This window comes from Telopea speciosissima, chromosome 3 (assembly GCF_018873765.1).
Source record: "Telopea speciosissima isolate NSW1024214 ecotype Mountain lineage chromosome 3, Tspe_v1, whole genome shotgun sequence".
Lineage (NCBI taxonomy): Eukaryota > Viridiplantae > Streptophyta > Magnoliopsida > Proteales > Proteaceae > Telopea > Telopea speciosissima.
Window position 1 is genome coordinate 28,076,311 of NC_057918.1, and position 22,810 is coordinate 28,099,120.

Below are 22,810 nucleotides of genomic sequence, written 5' to 3' on the forward strand. Positions count from 1 at the left end.
GACCCCTGTATTAATTATAGGTATATAATATTACATATATATATATATATATATTATATACTTAATATAAGTATTTTCTTGACAAAAAAAAAAACGAAGAGAATTGTACATAGATAACTACTAGTTCATCATCAGTGAACCCATAAAAGAGTCACACATGATTGTTATTTAGTTGTAGCCTATAAGCTTCCAGGCCTATTAAGGGGACATCGTTACAATTGTAGAGAGAGTTTATACACACGCCATTTTTTCAACATATTTATTAGCTGTCCCATAGGTTGAGATCCTATGTTACAAAAACATGTTCTAATGAGACACGTGGATGGTGCCATAAATCGGGACCAACCCGACCTGCCCGACCCGACACTGCGGGGTCGGTCGTGGTTGAGAGTTTCTTGACACCTGACAGGGTCGGGTCAAGGTCGGGGTTAGGGTTAAGGCCTCTAGGGTCGGGTCAGGTTTAGGCAGGCCGGCCCAACCCGACCCATTGACACCCCTAGTTTGAACTCATGACTTAAGGAGTTGGACTTATGCCAACCGAGCTGACCCCTTGGGATAAGTAGACATCTCTTTCTTATAAAAAAAATATATAAAATAAAATTATCCGCGTCATTTGGAATGTTGAGATCCCACATCTTCCAGAAGTGAAGAGATTCATATACCACCTTCACTTTATATTTGCCATTCAACTTCAGCGAAATTTCAATTACACCCCTTCTTGTCCAAGACGCCGCCCGTTGTTGACTTTCTCTCCCTCTCTCCCATATGTCCCGATTAAAATTTTTTTTATAAGTATCCGATTACATGTTAATGTGGTCAATTAGTTAGAATACCAAATGACACTCTCAAATAATAAAAGAGTTACAAAAAAACAACCATAATTTTTTTACTCAGGTCTATATGGATGGGTTCTCCTTGCTTGACTGATAGAATACGAAAAAGATAAAACATGATCCATGCAAAAGAGGTAAGAATGGAGGTACAAGTCATGGGATCTTTGTTCCCTCTAGTTTTCTACTCGGTCTAGTTCTTTCCGTGCTTGTAATAAGGGGGGTGGGGGTACAATGATCATCCTACCCTTGCTTGAACACTCTGTCAGGGTAGGATCTATCTCCCTTATTACAAGTATTGGGGAATTGAACCAGATAGGAACCTGAAGGAGATAATTTTCCCAAATCATGAAAGTTGAAGGCAAAACTTGGTTCCAGCTCTAGGAATGAGAACCATTATTCACATCTCCCACGGTCATATTCCAAGCAGATTGGCCCGGGTTTTAGAAACTCTAGCCCATCCTAAAGTTCTCTAGGGCTCAATCTAGGTCTAGCCTAGCCTAAGGTTGGGTTGGAAATTTGGGATATCTCAATTGAATCTGTCTCTACTGAACTTGGGGTGAACTTGCTTAGTCCTGTTTTTGTCATTGACTTATTAAATTTTTTTTTTTGGTTAAGACCTACCAATTTTTAGATATTATTATTATATTGACAATTGGATCCAATTAAAATTTTGGATTCAAAATTCTTTTTTTTTTTTTTAATTTTGTTTTGTCTTTAGAGAGCATATATTTTTGGTAGTGGTAGCCCAATTTCGTTCCCCATATGTACTTCATATATATTGTTATTAATTAGAAAAAATAATAATATCCTCAATTAGACCTTGACACTTCGATTAAATTGCATAGAAAGACGGTTATCCAAATAAGCCACTCCAATAATTTTTACAAATTTCCATTACTTATTAAAGAAGCAAGCCAATGACACTTAATTCTAACGGCAAGAGAAGTAGAGAACGCTTAATTATTTTTAATTAATTAAAATTTCCTTCTTTAATAAGAGTATGAACAACTGCTTCCGTGTACGGAGCAATCTGAGTTGTAATTTCCGTTATTTCGGTTCATCGATAAGGATAATTATGTAATTGTATCATTAATTTCCTTGGCCGGTAAGGTAATCAAATTGGGAAAAATTGAGGAAGAGGAGAGAGGGAAGGGGAAGGTGAAGGTGAAGGCCTGAAAGGGAATCCATCCTCGGAGACATTAAAAGAAGAACCGAAGAAACTCTCTATTTTGTTTCGCCTTCGAAGTCGGGTTTGACTCTTCTATCAAAGCTGGGGATAGGTTTCCCATCTCTTCTTCAACGCATTTCGCTTTCTGGAGAACTCGTTCTTGTTTTTTGAACCTTAATACAAGATCTAGGGTTTGTTTCAATTTCTTTATAAAATCTGTAAATACTGTAGTTTTCTTCTTGTTTAGTGTTTCGTCTTGATTTGCTTTTGGGACCTAATCCTCTGTTCGTTTTATGTATGTTCCTGGGATTGGGGAAAGAGAAAAGTTGAAGAAAAAAAAACCAATCGTCGATTGGTTCTGATTATTGGAAAGTAAATTAGGGTTTCATTCGACTTCCTTTGGAATTCTTTAAACTGTCAAATTTTATCGGTGAGAAACGTAGAAAAGAGGGGAAAAGTTAGGATTTTGGTGCTTCGATCATGGCGGTACCAACTATTGCGTTGTATGCGAGCCCTCCGAGTAGTGTGTGTTCGACTCCGCACCCTTGCCAGATCAATTCGCACGCATATTCGGACTACGAGTTGAACCCTCGGCCACCGTCTTCATCACCTTCTTCAGCGCAGAAGCCAATTGTTGGTGGGCTATCGTGCCTCTTTTCTTCCCCATCCGTGAGACACGCATCGAGCTTCTCTGGGGGCGGAGATGAGCTAGGATCTATATGGCACGAGAGAGGGGAGGAATTAAGTAGCTCGTTTAGCTATTCGCCATACTCTTCTTTGAGTTCTTCACTCAAATGTAGAGACCACAGCCCTGTATCGGTCTTTCAAGGTCCTGTTTCTTGCAGTAGCGGTGGTGTTACTTCTTCTAGAAGCCCGCCGATGAGGATTGCCCGTGAACGGAACGGGGATCTGCACTTACAGGCTTCTTGTAGAACGGGCGGCAATGGACTCTTTAACGGATTTGTCCGAAATGCTTTGGGTTCTTGTCTGGATTATGATTCCCCTAGCTTCCCCATGCCAGGCAACCTTGATGCAGATTCTTCCGTTACCCTGGTGGATGAATTTACCTTCAACATGGAAGATAATTTCGCGGAGACAAGGTGCGAACCATACGCTAAAGAGCTGCTTTTGGGTGCTCAGTTAAGACACAAGATCTTCTACGATGATTTTGTTGTTAAGGCATTCTATGAAGCAGAAAAAGCACATAGGGGTCAGGTAACTGGATTTTGAATTTCAACATTATTTTTGTCATGGAAGTTCTTGTTTATCCGATTGAGAAGGTTTGTTCTTTTGTTTTAGATGCGGGCAAGTGGCGATCCATATTTGCAGCATTGCATTGAAACTGCAGTTTTGCTTGCTATGGTTGGTGCTAATTCAACGGTGGTGGCGGCAGGGCTTCTGCATGACACTGTTGACGATTCTTTTATGAATTATGATTATATTCGTCGGACATTTGGGACTGGAGTGTCGGATTTGGTAGAAGGGGTGCGTGCATTTCTTGCGGCCAGTTTGATCCTTTTGTATCTGTTGTTGGCATTGTTGTTTGTAACAGTTGCTTTATTTTGAACTACTTGATAGGAGTTAATGCCGTATTTTGCTTATCTAAACCGGATAATATACCAATACTTCTTTGATTGTTCGCTCCTGACTGCTGTCCATGTGGTTTGGTATTTTAAAAATGGGCAGGGGCCATGCGTGCGGCAGCCAATGAGAGCTCGTGCTGTGGCACATTGGGGGGCGGATATTCCAGCATTTATGAGGGTGGGGCGGTCATTTCCGCCCCCCCAATGTGTCTGTGCATGGCTCCTGCATCCCATGGAACTTTTCTCCTTTATAAAATTGCTCTCATAATATTTTGAGTGAACAAAGCAGTGATTCATTGTCTTCTCTTTTCTCCCGTTAAACAGTGAGCTATAAATTTTGCAGGTCAATGTGAATTCATGATAGGGAACATAGACATGCTTATTTATTGGATGTTCCATGTTGCAGTATACTTCCCCACCTAATGGGTGCCTGTGAAGTGTATTATATATGAACAACCATTGATTTATGATGATCTAATATTTCTGTAACAATTTCATGTTATTAAGATGCCATATTTTTATTTGCTATGATATTGCTTATTCTTGACTTGGAAAAGACTTTATTTTGCATATTCTCCTCTCTTCCCTCCCTATTTTTTTGGGTGGGTGTGTGTGTGTGTGTGTTGGGGGGGGGGGGGACAGTTACTTGCTTCTTCCTAATAGTGTAAGAATAAGATTTAGTTGGCTTTGATTTCATCTTCTGAAACTTTGTTATGGGTTTGTGATGGTGACAACTGACTGTCTCTCTCTTTATCTATGTATATGTTGATCAGTATTTTGTGTTTATAATAGTAAAATGATTTAAGCTTCAACTACTGTTTATGCTTGTAGGTATCAAAGCTGAGTCAGTTGAGCAAGCTTGCCCGAGAAAACAATACTGCAAATAAAACTGTTGAAGCAGACCGCTTGCATACTATGTTTCTTGCAATGGCAGATGCTAGGGCTGTACTTATTAAACTGGCTGACCGTCTGCACAACATGATGACACTAGAGGCTTTGCCTTTGGACAAGCAACTGAGGTTTGCAAAGGAGACGTTGGAGATCTTTGCTCCGTTGGCCAACCGACTTGGTATCTCAACTTGGAAGGAGCAGCTTGAAAACCTTTGCTTTAAACATCTCAACCCAGATCAGCATGAAGAACTTTCTTCCAAGCTTGTGAAGTCCTTCAATGATGAAATGATCACTTCATCCGTTGAGAAATTGGAGCAAGCTCTGAAAGATGGAGAGATTCCTTATCATGTCCTCTCTGGGCGACACAAGAGCTTGTACAGCATTTACCGCAAGATGTTGAAGTACGTATTCTATGTATATGTGTGTGTGTGTGTGTGTGTGTGTGTGTGCACGTGCATGTGTGCATATGTGACAAAGAAAAACACACACAAAACGAGCATGAGATGGATTATGACTTGAAATGGAGAGTGAAACACGGGGTTGGGCTGCAAAACTTTGACTTGTGGCAACTGAGTTTGTATTACAACAAGTGCCATGTATTCGTAAGCTGGTTTTCTCTTATAATCATGTCTCATGTGGCAAAAAAAATCTTAAACTGTTGTTTGTGTATGAAGATCCATGACTATTTAAGAGCTAGTGTTTGTGGATGAGAGGTGGGGCCATGAGGCTTACAATGACGGGAACTGAACATGATATTGATCCAGAGGTCTCCCTGGAATTTAGATGGTCCGCACCTGCCTCACCATCACTATAGGTGGCAGAAAACATCATCATTGTAGCTTTTAGAGCCTTGGGCATGATGGAAAACTTTGTCCATTGTAGACGTTCTTTAATAACATGCTATATACTGTACGGTACAATGCAATCACAATATCAATAGTGTAATTTAATGCAACATTAGGAATTAATTCCGTGGCTTACTTTTCAGGAAGAAGTTAACCATGGATGAGATCCATGATATCCATGGCATGAGACTGATCGTTGAGAATGAAGAAGCTTGTTATGCAGCACTTAGAATTGTTCATCAGATATGGCCAGAAGTGCCTGGAAAATTCAAAGACTACATAGTCAATCCAAAATTCAATGGGTATGGCATAGATAACCATTGAATTACAAGATTATTGTCTTGGTTCCTTCTCTTTGTCTGACCTGGAATTCTATTTGCAGTTACCAATCTCTTCACACGGTGGTAATGGGTGAAGACATGGTCCCACTGGAAGTTCAGATTCGAACAACGGAGATGCATTTGCAGGCAGAATTTGGATTTGCAGCTCACTGGCGATACAAGGAAGGGGATTGTAAATACTCTTCTTTTGTGCTTCAGATGGTGGAGTGGGCCAGATGGGTGGTCACTTGGCAGTGTGAGACAATGAGCAAGGACCAGACCTCATCCCATGGCAATTCCAACTCCATTAGGCCCCCATGTTCATTTCCTTCTCATACTGATGATTGTCCATATTCTTATGTACCTCGCTGTGGAGAAGATGGACCTGTTTTTGTCATCATGATGGAGAATGATAAGGTGGGTGCCTGTTTATCCTTATATAGATTCACTCCTGAATTCTTTGCCTAAAAGGGCCAGACTCAAACCCATGATCACTTGGTCACAATAGAGCAACCTTTACCATTGCACCAGGGCCCACCCTCACTCAAATCTTTACCTGCTCGGGGGAAACAGCAGGTTTGTAATTTGTTTGGGTGTCGCTGGGACTTTCATGGCTGGTTGACTCATTTCAAGTCTTTCGAACCTCATTTAACCTAGTGAGGATGTTGGTTGTGCGGCTCTATGATGCTCCTTATTTGCCTTTAACTTGTTATTCAATACATGGAAGCTGGAGAGTTGTGGTAGCATACAACATCAGTATGTAGCACCCTCATCTACAAATATCCAAATTTGGATGCCTAATACCCTATAGACAGTTCGAACTTTATAGGAACAATGATCAACTTTAGCTTGAATGGTCTGTAGGGGAACCCTGCCTTCTCTGATCCATTGAACACATGCAATTTGTACCTGAATTCCTTTTTTATTTGCTTGTTCAGTTAATTCAATAGCCCCTTTTTCATTGCTTGAATATCAAGCCAGCTGCTGTCAGTGTACTCTCATTTGAACTTCACAGAGTACTCCATTAATTTATTGTGGGTGTTGATTTTGCAGATGTCTGTTCAAGAGTTTCCGGCAAACTCAACTATGATGGATCTGATGGATAGAGCTGGGCGGGGAAACTCAAAATGGTATCCATACTGGTTTTCTGTTAAGGAAGAGTTGAGACCTAGACTGAATCACGAGCCTGTGAGTGATCCTACATGCAAGCTGAAAATGGGGGATGTGGTGGAGCTGACTCCAGCCATACCTGATAAATCCTTGACTGTGTACAGGGAAGAGATCCAGCGGATGTATGACCGTGACAGCAACATATCTGTCTCAAGCCAAGGGGTTACCAGTAGCTCTGGCTGGAGACCTTGATCTGTGTCTTCTATAAATGTTATTACTATTCCAAGTGACAATTTGTCACCCAATTGGTTTCATGTATATAAACAATTCCTTGTACAGAAGTACATTATGGTTCTGGATGTGGAAGCGATGGCTAACTGGATTCATATTGTGGCTAATTGATAATCAACTAGGCTAGCTTATATGTGGTTGATTTTCTTGGAAATTCAATAATAAGTAAAAGAGGAATTTAAGGAAGGAAAAAGATTCGAGGACAGGTAAGCATCTACAATCCTTGAACTAGGTTGCTTCCCTGATGTCAAAGCCATGTTTTGTTTCTTTCTTGGAAGTTCAAAAAGAAAAAGATGGGGATTAAGCAAGAAAAAGGTTAGGAAAGGGTTTCTTTCATGATGTAATTTGGTACTACGTGACAAATCTTAGATAATGTTTCTTCGCTTTCCTTGGGAATACATTAAATGTAAAATGAACTTCTATAATTTTGGTCATACAAAACCAGCCTTCTAGTTAAAATCCTTTTTTTTTTTTTTATGAAAAAAAAAACTTCATTATGAAAGGAATTTACAAATATTGTTCGTGGTATACAAAAATTTAAATTGCCGCACATAATACTTTCAGATTTGAACACAATTTAAATTTAAATTGTCTTTAAAAACTCCAAAGATCTGGGTTACCATTGAGAAAGAGTTCCAGTTCCAGTTCCAGTTCCAGCTCCAGCGTTCCTTCTTGGTTTGAAGAAAAAAGCAAGGAGTCCTATAATCTCCACACCAGACTTTTTGGAAGGAGATGTTCCTGCTCCGAGCATATTTGAGACCTTCCAGAATCTCACGCAGCTCAGCTTCAAAATCAGAAATTGCATACACAAATCCTGTAATGACAGTAGTGATAGATCCATCCACCAAAGTGCAAAAAGCCGAAGCAGAGGTTTTCAGGGTTGGGTTAGCAATCCCTGCGTAGATTAAAATTGGGAAATTTAGGATGTAAAGTTAATTTCCAAAGGAAGCGCCACTACTTGGAGAAAATTTTTATCTTAGAGGGGCTATCAGAAAGAGAAATTTTATAGCAAGCCCAGTGGAGAAACGACCATCATAAGATAGAGTACACTACCATCTATCCTCATTCCTGGAAAGGGGGTGTTAATAATTTCATTAACAAAGTGAAAAAAAGTTGAGGCCTATCCCATTGTCCATGTAAGATGACATTTGCCACCAATAGAACGACGCTCACATGGGGAAGATCAGAAGCAAGAGAGGAACCAGGAATGGAAGGTATCCAAGGATCAATCCAGAAAAAAAGTATTCTTCTCATCTCCTATGGTTAACATCCTTTGTTCTTATCAAAAAAAAAAGTTAAACATCCTTTTGTTTTAAATCCTTAGCAATTTGTAATAATGTCAATGTATGTATAAGGCTTGGAATCCGTCACGATGCGCAGCAGAGGCCATGTGGCACAGACATGGCCTCTGCTGCACCGCACGATGTGCGACAGCACCGTGCTATAACAGTAGAAGATAAAAATTCGTGGGACAGTCCTTCTCACATTGACCCATTTCAATATTCCACATGGCCAGTTGTGATGGATGCTAGCCTGCACTAACAGTGACATACAATCAACTGTTTTACCAAAAAAAAAAAACATACAATCAACCGAAACATGTAGATGATGACACCACAAAAGGTTACCACTGCCCGTCACAATTAGTTTTTTGTTTATTTTGTATGTTATTGCTAATTGGTCCGTGACATTCATGGTTTGAGGAATTATGGATCAGTGGAGAACGATATCGATTTTCGGCCGATCCCGTATTGATGAATTGGTACGGCCAAGGATAAAAAATCTAATTTAAAAAAAAAAAACAATGAAAAACCTGACCGATCCCAACCAATACGGACCAATCTGGATCTGGATCTGGATCGGTCAGGTTTTCCGATACCGATTACTAAACTCCTGGTGAGGACATCCGATTGTCTATTAAAACAAGACAGACATTTACGATACACAAAAAAAAAAAAAAAGAAAAAAAAGAAAAGAAACAAGACAGTGACAGACAATGGTTTGGGCCCGGCCCAGTCCACCCCAGAGCAGCCAAGTGGTATAGAGTATTTCTACACCAGTACTTCAAGTTATGCCAAATAAGTGGAGAATTTTTTGATGTTGTTGTAGAGATTCTCCCTATACCCATTGATGTAGAGAAAAGTTTCACCTTTTTCCCGTTCCCTTTTTTTTTGGGGTTTAGCGCTTGTACGCATATGGTTTTCTATGACTGTATGCTAAGCTATGTTTTTGTTTCTTTTGGTGAGAGTACGTTAAGCGATGTTTGGAAGCCGAGAAAAGACAAGAAAAAATTTTAAAAAAATTGAATTTAAGAAGAGAGAGAGACACATAAACTAATAATTGTATCATCATGTTATTTGTCTTATCATGGTTTTTTTTTTTTTTTTTTTTTTTTTTTTTTTTTTTTTGAAATCATGGCTAATGCAATCATTTACGTCAAGTTTCAGTTGAAACAAAGTTGGGTAAATGGCAAAATAAAATATTAAAAAATTCAAAACTCTTAATAGGATACATGTCGATACTTGGACCCTTAAGAAGGGGGTATATGATTAAGGATAAAATATTGTTGTTTGGTCGTGTAGCCTCTGCACCTACATGGGGGAATTGAGAATGCACACAGGAGCATTAACATGGATGGTAATTTTTTATTTCACATGGGCTGGATGGTAATTTTACATGCTCTTATATCTAGGCACAAGGATCAATTGACCATGCAACATTCTTTTTTCCATAATGAATTCGAGCCAAAAAATTTTTGATTGGCTAATCTAAATATTGCCTAGATATCTACTCATGAAAATTATGGAATTACCACATTATTCATCCACGTAGATAGTATATAATCCAATGAAACCATCAAGTTTAAGCATAACAAGAAATTCTTTTTTTAAAGATTTTTCTAACTTAGAAAGACTAGAGAAACACATTTTAAAAATTGTAACCTACGAACTTTAAGGAGAAATATACCATAAAGAAAGTATCAAATTCAAAATGCACAAGGGGTCACTATAGATTGGGGCCATAGGGCCACAGGGCCATTGGGGTCTGGGGTTATTTAAACAGAAAAAAGGGAAAGTCCTTTTATATTCTCTTCGAAAGGTTAAAACACCTCCTACAAAATGGGCCATGCGTCTCAAACGGATCACCAAATTAACCACAAGCTTCCCTCACCTGTTTATCCAACCATCTGTTGCCCGAACCATCCCTCCAGGTGGCTAAAATTGATTCGTTCATTTCATGATGACTATCACCACGGGACGAAATTTTGTTGCTACCCGAGTTGTAGGAATATTCCTATTATCCGGTTCACAGTCAATGAAATGAAATCAAAAAAGGTATTTTAAAAAATGTTATAACCAAGAGAATATTTGTGAACAAGAAAAAATGAATTATTCTATTTCTTTGGCTCCAAGCCAAGGTAGCAGGAAAATTCCTGCAACCTGGGTAATAGCATAATTTTTTTCCATGCCTACATGTAAAGAACATGTTCCCGTGGCACCCGCTATCTTAAATAACTATATAAACCATTTAACATTCAGAAAAATAAAGAAGGCGACAACCATTTTCCTCTCCAGCAATCACTCTCGTAGTTTCGCTTCGCAATTCGCCGTCGCTCACGGCGGCTGAGGTACTGAGGCAGATCATCCCCTCCTCCTCATGGGTGCCTCTCGCCTAAGCCTCGTCTCCTTATTTGGATACTCTCTCCGCCGTAAGTACAAGTCGGCCGGCCTCTCGCCGAAAACCATAGAGGTAGATGCTGAAACCACCCTCCATTTCTGGGGTCCTAAACCGAGTTCAGAATCCACTGGGAAACCACCACTTCTTTTAATCCATGGTTTTGGCCCAAGTGGTATATTTCAATGGCAACACCAGATCCGACCGCTCTCCGCTCACTTCGACCTTTACGTTCCCGATCTCATATTCTTTGGTAAATCGACGACAAAGTCATCCGAGAGATCAGAGGTTTTCCAGGCGGTTTCTCTGGGAAAGCTGTTCGACAAGTTAGAGTTGAAACGATTTAGTGTTATGGGAACGAGCTATGGTGGTATGGTGGCGTATCATATGGCGTCGATGTGGCCGGAAAGAATCGAGAAAGTGGTGATTGCGAGCTCCGCCGTGAATATGGTACGGAAAGATGAAGAGGAGACTCGGGAGAGAGCGAAAGTGGAGAGGATTGATGAACTTATGTTGCCGAGTACGGCACCGCAGTTACGAAACTTATTTAGACTTGCGGTCTTCAAGCCTCCTTCGATATTACCGAATTTCCTGCTCAACGACCTTCTCTCCGTAAGTCTATCTTCTCTATTCTCTTCCATGCATGGTTTAAAATAGGGCTGTAAGTGGATAATCGAAAATCCGAATTTGATCCGCATCTGTATCCGTTTAGGGGCATCCGTACTCGTTTAGAGATATCCCAAAAAAAATCCAAATATTCCGATAGAAATCCGAATCCGAATACTTAATTATAAAAAATTAAGTAAATAACGATCTTTGGGGTTTTTGAAGATTCAACAGGTTTTAGAATATGAGGAAAAGAGAATCATGATCTAAAACTATGGATTGAGAGTGAATTGTATCCACTAGGGGGAGGAAGGTTCGAGTTACACAAGGCAGAGGTGTAAACGGATGGCCGAAAATCCAAATTCGATCCGCATCCGAATCCGTTTAGAGGTATCCGTATTCGACTAGGAAATATCCGAATCCGATTACATCCGATCCGTATCCGAGCCGAATTCGATCCGTTTATAGGCCTCGTTTAAAATATAAATACCGATAGTTATCAGCCATATCGGACAGAGTATCGGTATGGACTTGGCTCTTGGCCAGCACTCTGCCCGGGATGCACATGCAGCACCGGACAGAGTGAGGTGTGAAAAGGCCGTCTCACCCCTGTCCGAGCAAGGGTGAGGCAAGATCTTTTCACGCCTCACTCTGTCTGGCGCTGCACATGCAGCCCGGGCAAGGTGCGGGACATGATCTTTTTGGGTATTGGTATTGATCTCGGCTAATCTGACATAATCTTTGGATTTTCACGGATCGGATAGTGCTATATCTGCATCCACATCCGATTAGCTTTCGGATGGATTCGAATAGTGTTAAACAGATACTGTCACAGATACGGATCGGATATTTTATCCGTTTACATGTAAATATAGCTTTTCAGATAGCTATAGCCTAGCCGCATCCGTATCTAATTAGCTTTCGGACGGATTCAGATAGTGCTAAATAGATACGGAAACAAATATTTTATCTGTTTACATGCAAATATAGCTTTTCAGATAGCTATAGCCTATCCGTTTAGCTTTCAGATGGATTCGGATAGTGCTAAACGGATATGAACACGGATATGGATTTGGATTTCGACTATCCATTTACATCCCTACTGACCACTCATCCGTACACGTGGTAGAGGCACAGGTTAATGAATGGATGACAAGCCTTCCAATAGGATAAAGGAGATAGGTTCCACCTTCCCACGTGTTACCTACCCGTTTGGGCTAACTTTCAACTCTTGAGTCTTCACGCATGGTTGTTAACTCCCTTATTTCTACCCCAAAAAAAAGAGTTTACTCCCTTAATGATATGGCAAAATTATCCTGGATAGCCAGTTTGGGAGTTCACTTGGTGAAAGAAACCTTATTCATTTTCACCAGAAATGAGAAAACCTGTAATCAAACTACTTACATAAAGTAATGGGAGTAATTAGATGCTCCTTTTTCTTGTCTTCATTCTTCATTGAAGTTGATGTCTCACATAAAATGCCGAAACACCAATTAATATTATCAAACAAGCCATTGATTATTATGGATTGAATTCATTTGAAGGTAAAGAAAGCTAAATTTTAATAAATTGTTAGTATTACAGATAAAGACTGATGGTTGATGAAAAACCAATTGGCTTTATCTGTTTTTATGGAAAATTTTAGTAATAGCAAACAAGATATAAAGTACTTTAGCAAGAGAGGGACAGAGAGATGGTGAAAGCGAAGTGAGAAGGATGAGGGACGTTGCAGGATTAAAAGTTACAGTTCCGTTAACGTTTCACCATTCCCAAGAGTGGAAGTTGTGGGATCACACGGGGAGGCAAGAAGAGAGAGAGAGAGAGAGAGAGAGAGAGAGAGAGAGAGAAAATATGAAAGACCAAAACATAAAGGATAAATAAAAGAGTACCTATAAGAGCAAGAGACAAACCTAAAATAACCTTGGGAGAAATGGTGAAAGACATGCATAACTTAGGCCTTAATTGTATCGAGTATAATCTTAAATAGAGTTGATTCTTATCCGAAAAAAAAAAAAAGAATAGAGTTGATTCTTACCCGGAAAAAAAAAAAGAATAGAGTTGATTGGAGGACAAGGTTCCATGTAGCCGATCCCATTTAGTTAGGATAAGGTTGTGTTGTTATTGAAGAGGAATTCATCTTTCCTGTGGGGGAGAGGATCCAGACCCATAGCTACATAGTTCGAAAACTCATATTATGGTCATGTTTTGGTCAAACCAAAAAACTGTCGAAATTTTAACAAAAACAGTATAAGTTTTGCCAACAAGAAAGTAAACATGTGTAAACCTTTATATTGCAAATGAGCATATTAAACTCCGATACTTCTGGGAAACCTTGTTTTAGTCTATGTAAACATGTGTAGATCCCAATGTTCCATATTTACATGACAAATTAAATCAAACAAAGTTGGCCAAGTAGTAAGATACAATTTAAAAAAATTTACTGAAAATAAATATATTAAAAAATAGATGACTAAATATACAAGAGGAAAATTCCAGCATTGGGGTATTGATTGAATTTGAGTTTCAAATTTGACACATGACAAATCTAGACCATTTTTTATCCAAAGGTCAGAATTGATATATCGCCCTTCCATGTGGCACAACTAAGTGTGTAAGTCTAAAGTGGACTCCATTGTCTAAGAAAATGTTTACCATATTTGTGAAGAGGATTTACACTATTTCCTTTATTTAAGATAAGTAATTCACAGAATATCTTGATGCCAAAAATGAGTGGTTATGGATTTTTAAGAGGAATGAAATAATCACAAACACCTCCTTTTTTCTAGTGGCAGTTATGTGTACTTAATTTTTAACCTTAAAGTTATAATTAATTATTTTTTAGAGCCGAGAGATCAATATGTTGTTGGTGTAAATAAAATCACTCACGCCAAACTAATAGGAGCACAAGAAGGCATCACACGGTGCATATACATGGAGCCCACATGTCAGGAAGGATAGAGTCTATGAGAATGCAAATGATGCCGGTAACGTGGAGATCATTTTTCCATTTTTTAAATGAAAATTTTCTATCAAACACATTTAATAAGTTCATTCCTTTGTTAGTCCCCCCCCCCCCCTCCCCCCCTTTCCTCTTATTTTGCTTTCCTCTTGTTATCAATGAACTATTATGCTCTATTGCAATTTTGATTTCTTAAATTGCTTGGTGGTAGGAACAAGAGTACATATTTAGCAATATTCCGAAGAGGGTGTAAACACAAAATAATATAGTTCTATAATTTTGATTGAGTTAGTGCACATGAAGATTTATGATAAAACCCAAGGGAGTAGCTCAGTTGGCAAGAACTAACACCTCCCAATTAAGAGGCCATGATTTCAACTGTCCTTGGGGCTACCTATGTTTTTTTAAAAAAAAAAAAGATTTATGATAAACCCAATCATCAAAAAAAGAAATGCCCAATCCCAGTTGCGCATTATAACTATATAAACTTGCCGCATTATAACTATATAAACTTGCCTATTCTTTCACAAGTTTTGACAAGTTTGCAAATTGAACTAAATTTGATTAACTATTTTGTGGTTATAGACATTGTTTAATGAAAATAGAGAAGAGAAGATGGAACTTCTCAAGGGACTGACAATTGGAAGTGATGACGTGGCACATGTTTCTCCTCTCCAAGTGGTAAGTGATAAATGGTTCAATGATTGTTTTTTTTTTCTTTCTTTGATATTGGCACATTAAGGATTCTTTGGAAATTTTAATCTCATAAGGCGAACTAGCTATCTAAAAAATTATTTCAAATAATTTCTGAAGGAAATTAACTGTTCACTTGCATTATCAAAAGCTTTAGAAATTTTCAAGTTCTAATTCCTCTCCCCACACATATTGGGTTGATGATCGCAAAATACTACGTAGGCGTGCTAGCCTTTTATTCTTTATGTAATCATCATTTCCTTAATTATATGGTGATGAAGTATTTGTTTTGGTTATAGGAAGCCTTGATTGTATGGGGAGAGCAAGATCAGATATTCCCATTGAAGAAGGCTATTGACCTTAAAGGGTGTGTTCAAACATAACGAATCACATGTCTCATTTTGGCATCATTTGAATAAATAGTGTGTTAGCTTAATGATATTTCATGCAGGCTTCTTGGAGGAAAGGTTGAGTTGGAAATATTGAACAACACATCACATGTTCCCCAAATTGAGGATCCAAAACAATTCAATGCCATTGTCAAGAAATTCTTATGTTGACATTTCTAGTTCCCAATAATCTATTACGTGCAAATTTTTTCCCCTCATAATGTAATTTTGGTAGATGCAATGATTGTACTGCCTTTCTTCTACAAAACTACCTTGTTTTAAGTTTGGGAAAAGGAAGCACACAACGACGCTAGCATGTGGATTCCTTTATACGTCCACTCACATTACATCCATGGGACTCACACTATCTTCCCTCATTAATTGCGGCCCTCCATTACTGTATGATTCCACACACAATGCCTATTGGTGGGAAATTATAGAGAATAAATCATTTGCACCTGCCAACAGGTGAACGTACATCTCAGAGTCAATCACATTTTAATTTTGTTTCCATAAAAACCCCTCTTCCCCTTGTAAATGGCAAAAAAAGGACAGGTGATTGACTCTCACATGTACGTTCACCTGTTGGTATGTGCAAAGAAACCAAACTCAAATTATATGCTAGAGTCATGGGAAACCTCTCCCCTTTAATTTTCCCCCCTACCCTGTCCCATAAGTTGCAATAATTCAATCGTAGAGGTATCAGAGGGTCTAATTTTGATGAGGTTAACCCTATAGGATCTAGATAAATATCCATTGATGTATTAATAATGATTATCAGTTATTGGACTTAGGCTAAAAAAAATACTCTTGTTGTTTAAATGTATGTTACACATTTTGTGAATGATCTTGATATGTATCTTTTGCTCATGTATATGTGTATCAAAATCTTTTCTTGTAAAAATGAGTGAAACTCTTATTTCACAAAATTCCATTAGTATTATGACCTAAACATGAAATAATATTTTAATTTTAAGGGCTATGGGTTGATTAGATGGGGGTGTGTATGGGTAAAGATTCTTTGCCATTACTCTTTTTATTTGCTAAAAGATATCGTTACTCTACAAAGGCATTTAAGGGTAAGCTGAGTTTTAGGATGAATCTCTTTCCCAATGGTGATGTGACACTATGATTGGACTTTGGGTTCTTTACTAACTCCCAACCCTTAATGTTCATGGTCCAAAATACTCTTCTCCACTATAATCAAATGGTCAGATGGGATAGATGAAGAGACTCTATTCACCGTATGTAGAGAGAAACTGGGTCCAAAGAATAAAGTGAGTAAACGGGTTAGAATTGATGAGAAGAAACACGTCTTGTAGGAATGTCTTAAGCATTGGTTATAGTTCTTAATGCTGTTGAAATTGAAAACCTAACCACAATGCAAGAAAGAAGAAACAAAAAACAACCACAACGCAGAGATATACATGGTTAAGCAAGATGCCTATACATTTATAGTCCGATTAGAGTATCTTCAATAGCAATGGAGAAAAAGAATTACAAAGTGAGCTCTTTGCCTCACGCCTCTTGTCTTTTAACGGTCCTTTGAAGGCGACTCACAACCCCAGGCCCACAAGAGTAACCATAAAGCACTGATCAATTTCTTCAAAATACAAGATATTAATCCTCAACAAATACTTAGACTGATGCTCATATCCTTTAATTATTTATTTATTTTTAAGGTTAGCTGTACAATCTCATTCGAACAACACCACTGCGACAATCAATATGGAACTAACCCATTCAACGGCAACCAAGCAAGCCAAGCAAATGACCAACCAATTAAGCTTGAGGAAGGATTGACGTTAATTGATAACAGAATTGCCAAATTGAAAGCATTTCTTAAAGGCCAAGCTAAAAACACATCCAAATTGTTTTTAGTGCTGATGAATATATTCACCTCTACACATATCCAGTTCATTATAGCCAATTATTTATTTATATTTATCGAGGTCACAAAAACTCCTTTATATGTAACATCCTTCACTTTTTAAACAGAAAAATTTATAATGTGTACCCAAAAGGCCCTAATGATTTTTGGAGACAGTTCTATGAGTGGTACAAGAAATAAAGATGTAGCCACCTTACTGAGACATTATCATATTAAGACCAACTTGATGGATTAGGAAGCCTAAAGTTATTTAATTGAAATTGGGCATTTCCCTAGCAAAATTCTTACTATAATAGTCTCTAGCACTCTTGCACTATGGGTTGGATAGGAAATAAGCTCCAGATTCACTCTTTTGTTTAATTTGGCGATGATCAACTTCATGGTTTCAGGTATGCAACACTTTTGATTAAGTATCTTACATTGTGTTTCTGATTTCGATATAATCCCGGGTTTATGTTTAATATTACCACCTTTTCATCCATCACCTCCCACTCATCATTTTCCATCTTCTCTGATTCTTTGATTTCCCATACAAAGCTTGAGCCAAGTCTTGCAGTATCAGAAGATCCTTCTCCTAACTCACCAAAGAGTAAACTTGTTCTTTGATGTCATGCTTGATGCTTGAGTCCCTTTTGGCTATCGTGGTAGCAAAACACCAGAATCAAAATAACTTGTTGCTTTGTTATCAATTTGTTGAAATTAAAAACCTAACACGAAACAAGAAAAAAAAAACACACAAAGACAGGAAACAACAAACAGCCACAACACAAAGATATATATGGTTTGACAACATGCCTACGTTCATGGTCCAATGAGTGTATTTTAATTAGAAAATGGAGAAATATGGTTACAAAGTGAGATCTCTGTCTCATGCCTTTGTCTTTTAATAGACCTTCAAAGGCGGCCCACAACCCTATGTCCACAAGAGTGACCATAAATGTCTGATTAATAATACAAGATATCAATCCTCAACAAATACTTGGACTGATGCTCATGTCCTTCAAACAACACCACATTGACAATTGATAGGGAACTGGCGCATTCAGGCTAAACAAGCAAAGAAAATGATCCACCAATTATGCTTGAGGAAGGGTTGTAGTTAATTGAGAGCGGAATTGCCAAAGTGAAAGCCTTTCTTGATCAGAGCCAAGCTAAGACCATATCGAAATTATTTTTGGTGCTTATGAATATATTCACCTCTACACGTATTTGATTCATTGTAGTTAATTATATGGATGAGGTGTTTATCAAAAAAAAAAAACAATTTATATGGATGATGTTGTTTATTTTTATCTAGGTCACAAAGACTTCCGTTTTATGTAATATTTTTCACTTTTTACATATAACAATTTATAATATGTATGTTCTGCACCTAGATGTACACTCTTAGGCCCTAATCTGGAATTCTTACAACATTTATCACAGTTCCAAGCCCCCAAAGGCCCCTTAATGATTTTTTCAAGAAAACTCTGGATCGTACAAGGAATTGTTATGTTTACCAAAAAAGATACAAGGAATTGATATGCAACTACCTTAGTAAGATGGCGAGACAAACTTCGCTTGATCTATCATTCCTCATTTTTGAGATTGAGGTTTGTTACTCTATGTATACTCTTTTTCCATTACACCTTTGTATGATGCTTATGATTGTGTCTTCGATCAATTGAAAAATATAAGGAGTTGTGAATTGGAGATATTAATATTGGATTTGTATTTTGTAAATTATTTTAAAGAGTGATCACTCGTTTTGTGTTTTCTAAAATCTCTGAATCCATCGGCACTGTCGATGGTCAGTTGGTTAGTAGATGGTGCCGACTACATTTCGTTATATGTCAGGATATTCAACTATGACATTGGGTTCCAGGTTGTTGCAAAATTTGGACTCTTGAATCCGAGATTTTTGAATTATGCACTAACATTATCTCATCATTGTTGACCAAAAGACTTACCTGAGCTACCCTTGTGTTTCCATTATTTACGACGGTAACTAGCTACATCAGTATTTGAGAGAGGAAGGAGGTAGATGTCATTTGGGAAGAAGAAAAGAGTAGATGTGATTGTGATTTAATGGCCTCCACTCTTTGCTAGTGGTTCTAGGGCTGGTCGGGATCAATTCCACATACATGGAGAAGAGTAGTAGTACACTGGAAGCACAATACTTGTCTAACGCCCAGCCGAAAAAAGTTTTAAGGTTTTTTTTTTCTTCAAAACAACACGATGTGGTCACGTGGACCAAGTGGGATAATGTTAGCAATTTTCATATGTGGACTAATTACCCACTATAGTTAGCAACACATATACTACTATTTCTACCTTGTGTTCATTAAAGGAAATCCATGTAAATGAATATCATCTCCATATTGCCGATAAAAAAAAATATCTCCATCTTAGGTAAGATTATTTATATATTTTTTAAAAACTATGATCGATTGCCTTTATTAATGGGTTAGGAGGCCTAAAGTTATTCATTTGAAGCTAGTCTCTTCTTTAGCAACATTCTTGCAATAAAATATTTTCCATCACTCTTGCAATACAGGTTGGATAGGGAAGAATTGTTTATGATCTTGATATGCTCTTGAGTTTTTTAATATACCTCATTTTCCTCCATCGCTTCCCACTAATATATCTTTCATTTTCCTTTGTAGAGCTTTAGCTAGACTTTGTTGTATTAGAAGACTCTTCATCTAAACAAGATATGTCAAGTTGTGGATATTGATATAGATTTATGTTCCATAATCTATTGGTCTTTTAGTAGAGGAAAATGGCTTGCCCGAAGACTCCTTTCTCATAGAAGTGTTAATGATGACCACATCCATGAGAAATATCTATCATGAGAAATATCTTTTTTGCATGCTTATTTGCATGAAAATGATTTTTTTTCTTCTGAGTTTTGTCGGTACACCTATCTTTTAATAGATGACTTATAAGAGAATAGTTTCTTGATCGACTCTGGTGGTTAAACGTCATTGTTGAGGAACTAGATTCGACTTTTAAGCCATATTTTGTTGGAATTTTAAATTCATTTAAAATATTTGATTCAAAATATTTATTAAAATGTTATTAGAGGGTTTTGTCGCTTCCTAATAGGCACCTAAATGACCAATGGGTGTACCTATTGGAAGATTTGTTTGAATGATCAACAAACAAGTCTTATGGAAAAATGCATGTTTTATGGGCATATCCTTTGGAGACACCCTTTGGGGGTGCCTTTTGTTCTCTTATATAAAGAGAAGAATATTGCCCATTTTTCTAATAATTTTTTAGAAAACTTCTTTTGGTTTTTTCTCTCGCCTTTGTTTCTCTGTTGTTTATATCCAATTGAGTGCAACTCTCTGTGCCCTTAGTAGCCTAGTATTTGAAGTGCATCATTACTAGATAGCTTTAACCGGAGCACTATTTTATCTTGGAGGCTAATTCGCAAGGACCCGGCTGCACCATAGGGGGCGTCTACAGTCTTAAGGAGAGTGACTTTTGTCACGACTCAGCCCCACCGTTTCTTTAATTTTCTTCATGTTTTTCAGGTTTATGACGCGTTATATGGTGCTTGAGATTGTCGTCAGTGATCTCGGTTTGTCTTCATTAAGATAAGTAATCTAACCCTTTAGTTACATATATATTGATATGTATGTTTTGGAAGATTGTTTCCAACAATCTTAAGACTGTACATTACTTGATTACTTGCAATTCTGTTTTGTTTTATGACAAACCGATAGAGATTTATGGGTATCTGAAAATAGTATAAGACTGTAGAATGCATGAAGGGAATGCTATTCGTATGTATGCTTCATGCGGTTGAACAAATGATTGCACATGAATTGGTTTGCTATTTGTCAATTATATGATCTAAAGAGATAGGTTACTATATGCTCTCTTTTCCTCTGTATTTCCAGTTTAGTTTTCATTTTTGTTACTAGGGATTACTATTATTGTTAGAGACGAAAAGACGTGCTCTTTCATCCCTTGATAACCCAATGAGGCATCTGGCTGTATTCATGCATGTAGTAATCAATTGTTGAAAGTGGCCACAATTGTCTTGACCATTCGTTGAAGTACTTAACAATCGTTGTTGTTCGAAGTGAGATGGCACTTCCTATCAACGGGATTGGTTCCTTATTAAATGATAAACGATGACTTGAAAGGTAATAGGCCATTTAGAGGCTCTGCCTAGATATATGAAGGCACAGTGGTTATGAAAGTGGCTGTTCTGGATGGGCTTCTAATGGCAGAAAATAGATAATCCACGCACTGGTAGAGTGATTGTGTTGGAGAGAGAGTGGGCATACATATCTCAAGGGTTGCCACTACCACCCACATCGATCTCCATTGGTTGTAATTTTTTTCCCCCTCTTTTCATGCATCGGTTCAACATAGTATTTGGATTTTGGAATAGTTCATGGAGAGGAGCCCATTAATAGCCGTGTATTTACTGTTTTAACCCTTCACGGACACTCACACAGTCACACTCATTGGACCAGTCCCTTGCAACACTTTGCTTTCCTTGCGTTACTTGATTCAATCGTATTCTAGAAACCTGTATGGGGACGGATTCGGGTTTGACAAAACCCTTATGTGTTTTAACAAGTGGTATCAAAGCCGACCATACAGACCTAAGATCAATTGATTAAGAACTTGGATCAAGTTTTGACTGTGGAAATAGGGATTTTGACCGGATTTTTGGCGAAACAGCATGTTTTGGCCGCTGCCAGATTTTTCCACCGGCGAAAGTTGGAAATTTTTAGATGGGTACAAAGGGCTCAAAGAGACGATTGCGGCGACGTGTGGATCGTCACCGCCGATGGTTGGATGCGTCGGTCTAAGGCGCGAGTGAGATCCACGCGTCGATGGCAATTAAGAAAAAAAAAATTTCTCATAGCGATGCTGACGTCAGCCCTAATGCTTGTGGGTCACGTTTGACCCAGGTCAAAGTTGACCCAGACTCGATCAACCGAGACTTGGTCAAAGATTCCTGATCCGATCAACGTTGACTTGACCCGAGACCCGATTGTTGACCCATTTTTTTACCTGGGTGGTCCATTGGGTCGGTTCAGGCGAACCAAGTTCGACCCGATTTGGTTTGGTTTGATTGATTTGCTTCGGTTCATTTCGGACCGATTTGGTTTGGATTTTACAAAAAAAAAAAAGAAGAGGGAAAATGACCAAAAAACTTCAAATGGACCGTGTGGGTTTGTTTGGATGAATTTTGAGACCCGATTTTTTATGGTGTGTCTATTTTTTCGTGCTCTTCATTTTGATACGCAATTTGACATACTTTGGATAATCAAAGATTATGGTTTTGACGATTTTTGTGTTTTCCAGTTGTTTTGGGAACAGAATTGACTGTTTTAGAACGTTTTTAATTATTCCATAAGCTGTTTTTCATCTTTTGGAACGCCATTTTGATTGGATTCTGTTCTGGGATGCCCAATTTGCTTGTATTTTTCAAGGTCGAAGTTTTGGATATCTAGTTAGAATATTTGGTTGAATTTTTGGGACCTATCAATGACGATTATGTCACCTTCGAGTGACGTATGGGTGAATGGAGCGTCCGATTGGGCT

The 22,810-nt window shown here is 38.1% G+C and overlaps 2 protein-coding genes across 2 annotated transcripts; both read left to right on the forward strand.

Annotated features, from left to right (window-relative positions):
• The first annotated feature begins 1,980 nt into the window (after positions 1 to 1,980).
• Positions 1,981 to 7,148, forward strand: LOC122654472 (probable GTP diphosphokinase RSH2, chloroplastic). Its single transcript, XM_043848572.1, has 6 exons — positions 1,981 to 3,216; positions 3,301 to 3,486; positions 4,416 to 4,876; positions 5,464 to 5,622; positions 5,703 to 6,057; positions 6,694 to 7,148. Exons 1-6 carry the CDS (start codon positions 2,482 to 2,484, stop codon positions 7,000 to 7,002), a joined length of 2,205 nt encoding a protein of 734 aa, XP_043704507.1. The 5' UTR covers positions 1,981 to 2,481; the 3' UTR covers positions 7,003 to 7,148.
• A 3,538-nt stretch (positions 7,149 to 10,686) lies between these two features.
• Positions 10,687 to 15,560, forward strand: LOC122656460 (uncharacterized protein Mb2734). Its single transcript, XM_043850977.1, has 4 exons — positions 10,687 to 11,328; positions 14,867 to 14,962; positions 15,274 to 15,341; positions 15,426 to 15,560. The coding sequence occupies exons 1-4, from the start codon at positions 10,699 to 10,701 to the stop codon at positions 15,532 to 15,534; spliced, it is 903 nt and encodes a 300-aa protein (XP_043706912.1). The 5' UTR covers positions 10,687 to 10,698; the 3' UTR covers positions 15,535 to 15,560.
• The last annotated feature ends 7,250 nt before the right edge of the window (positions 15,561 to 22,810 follow it).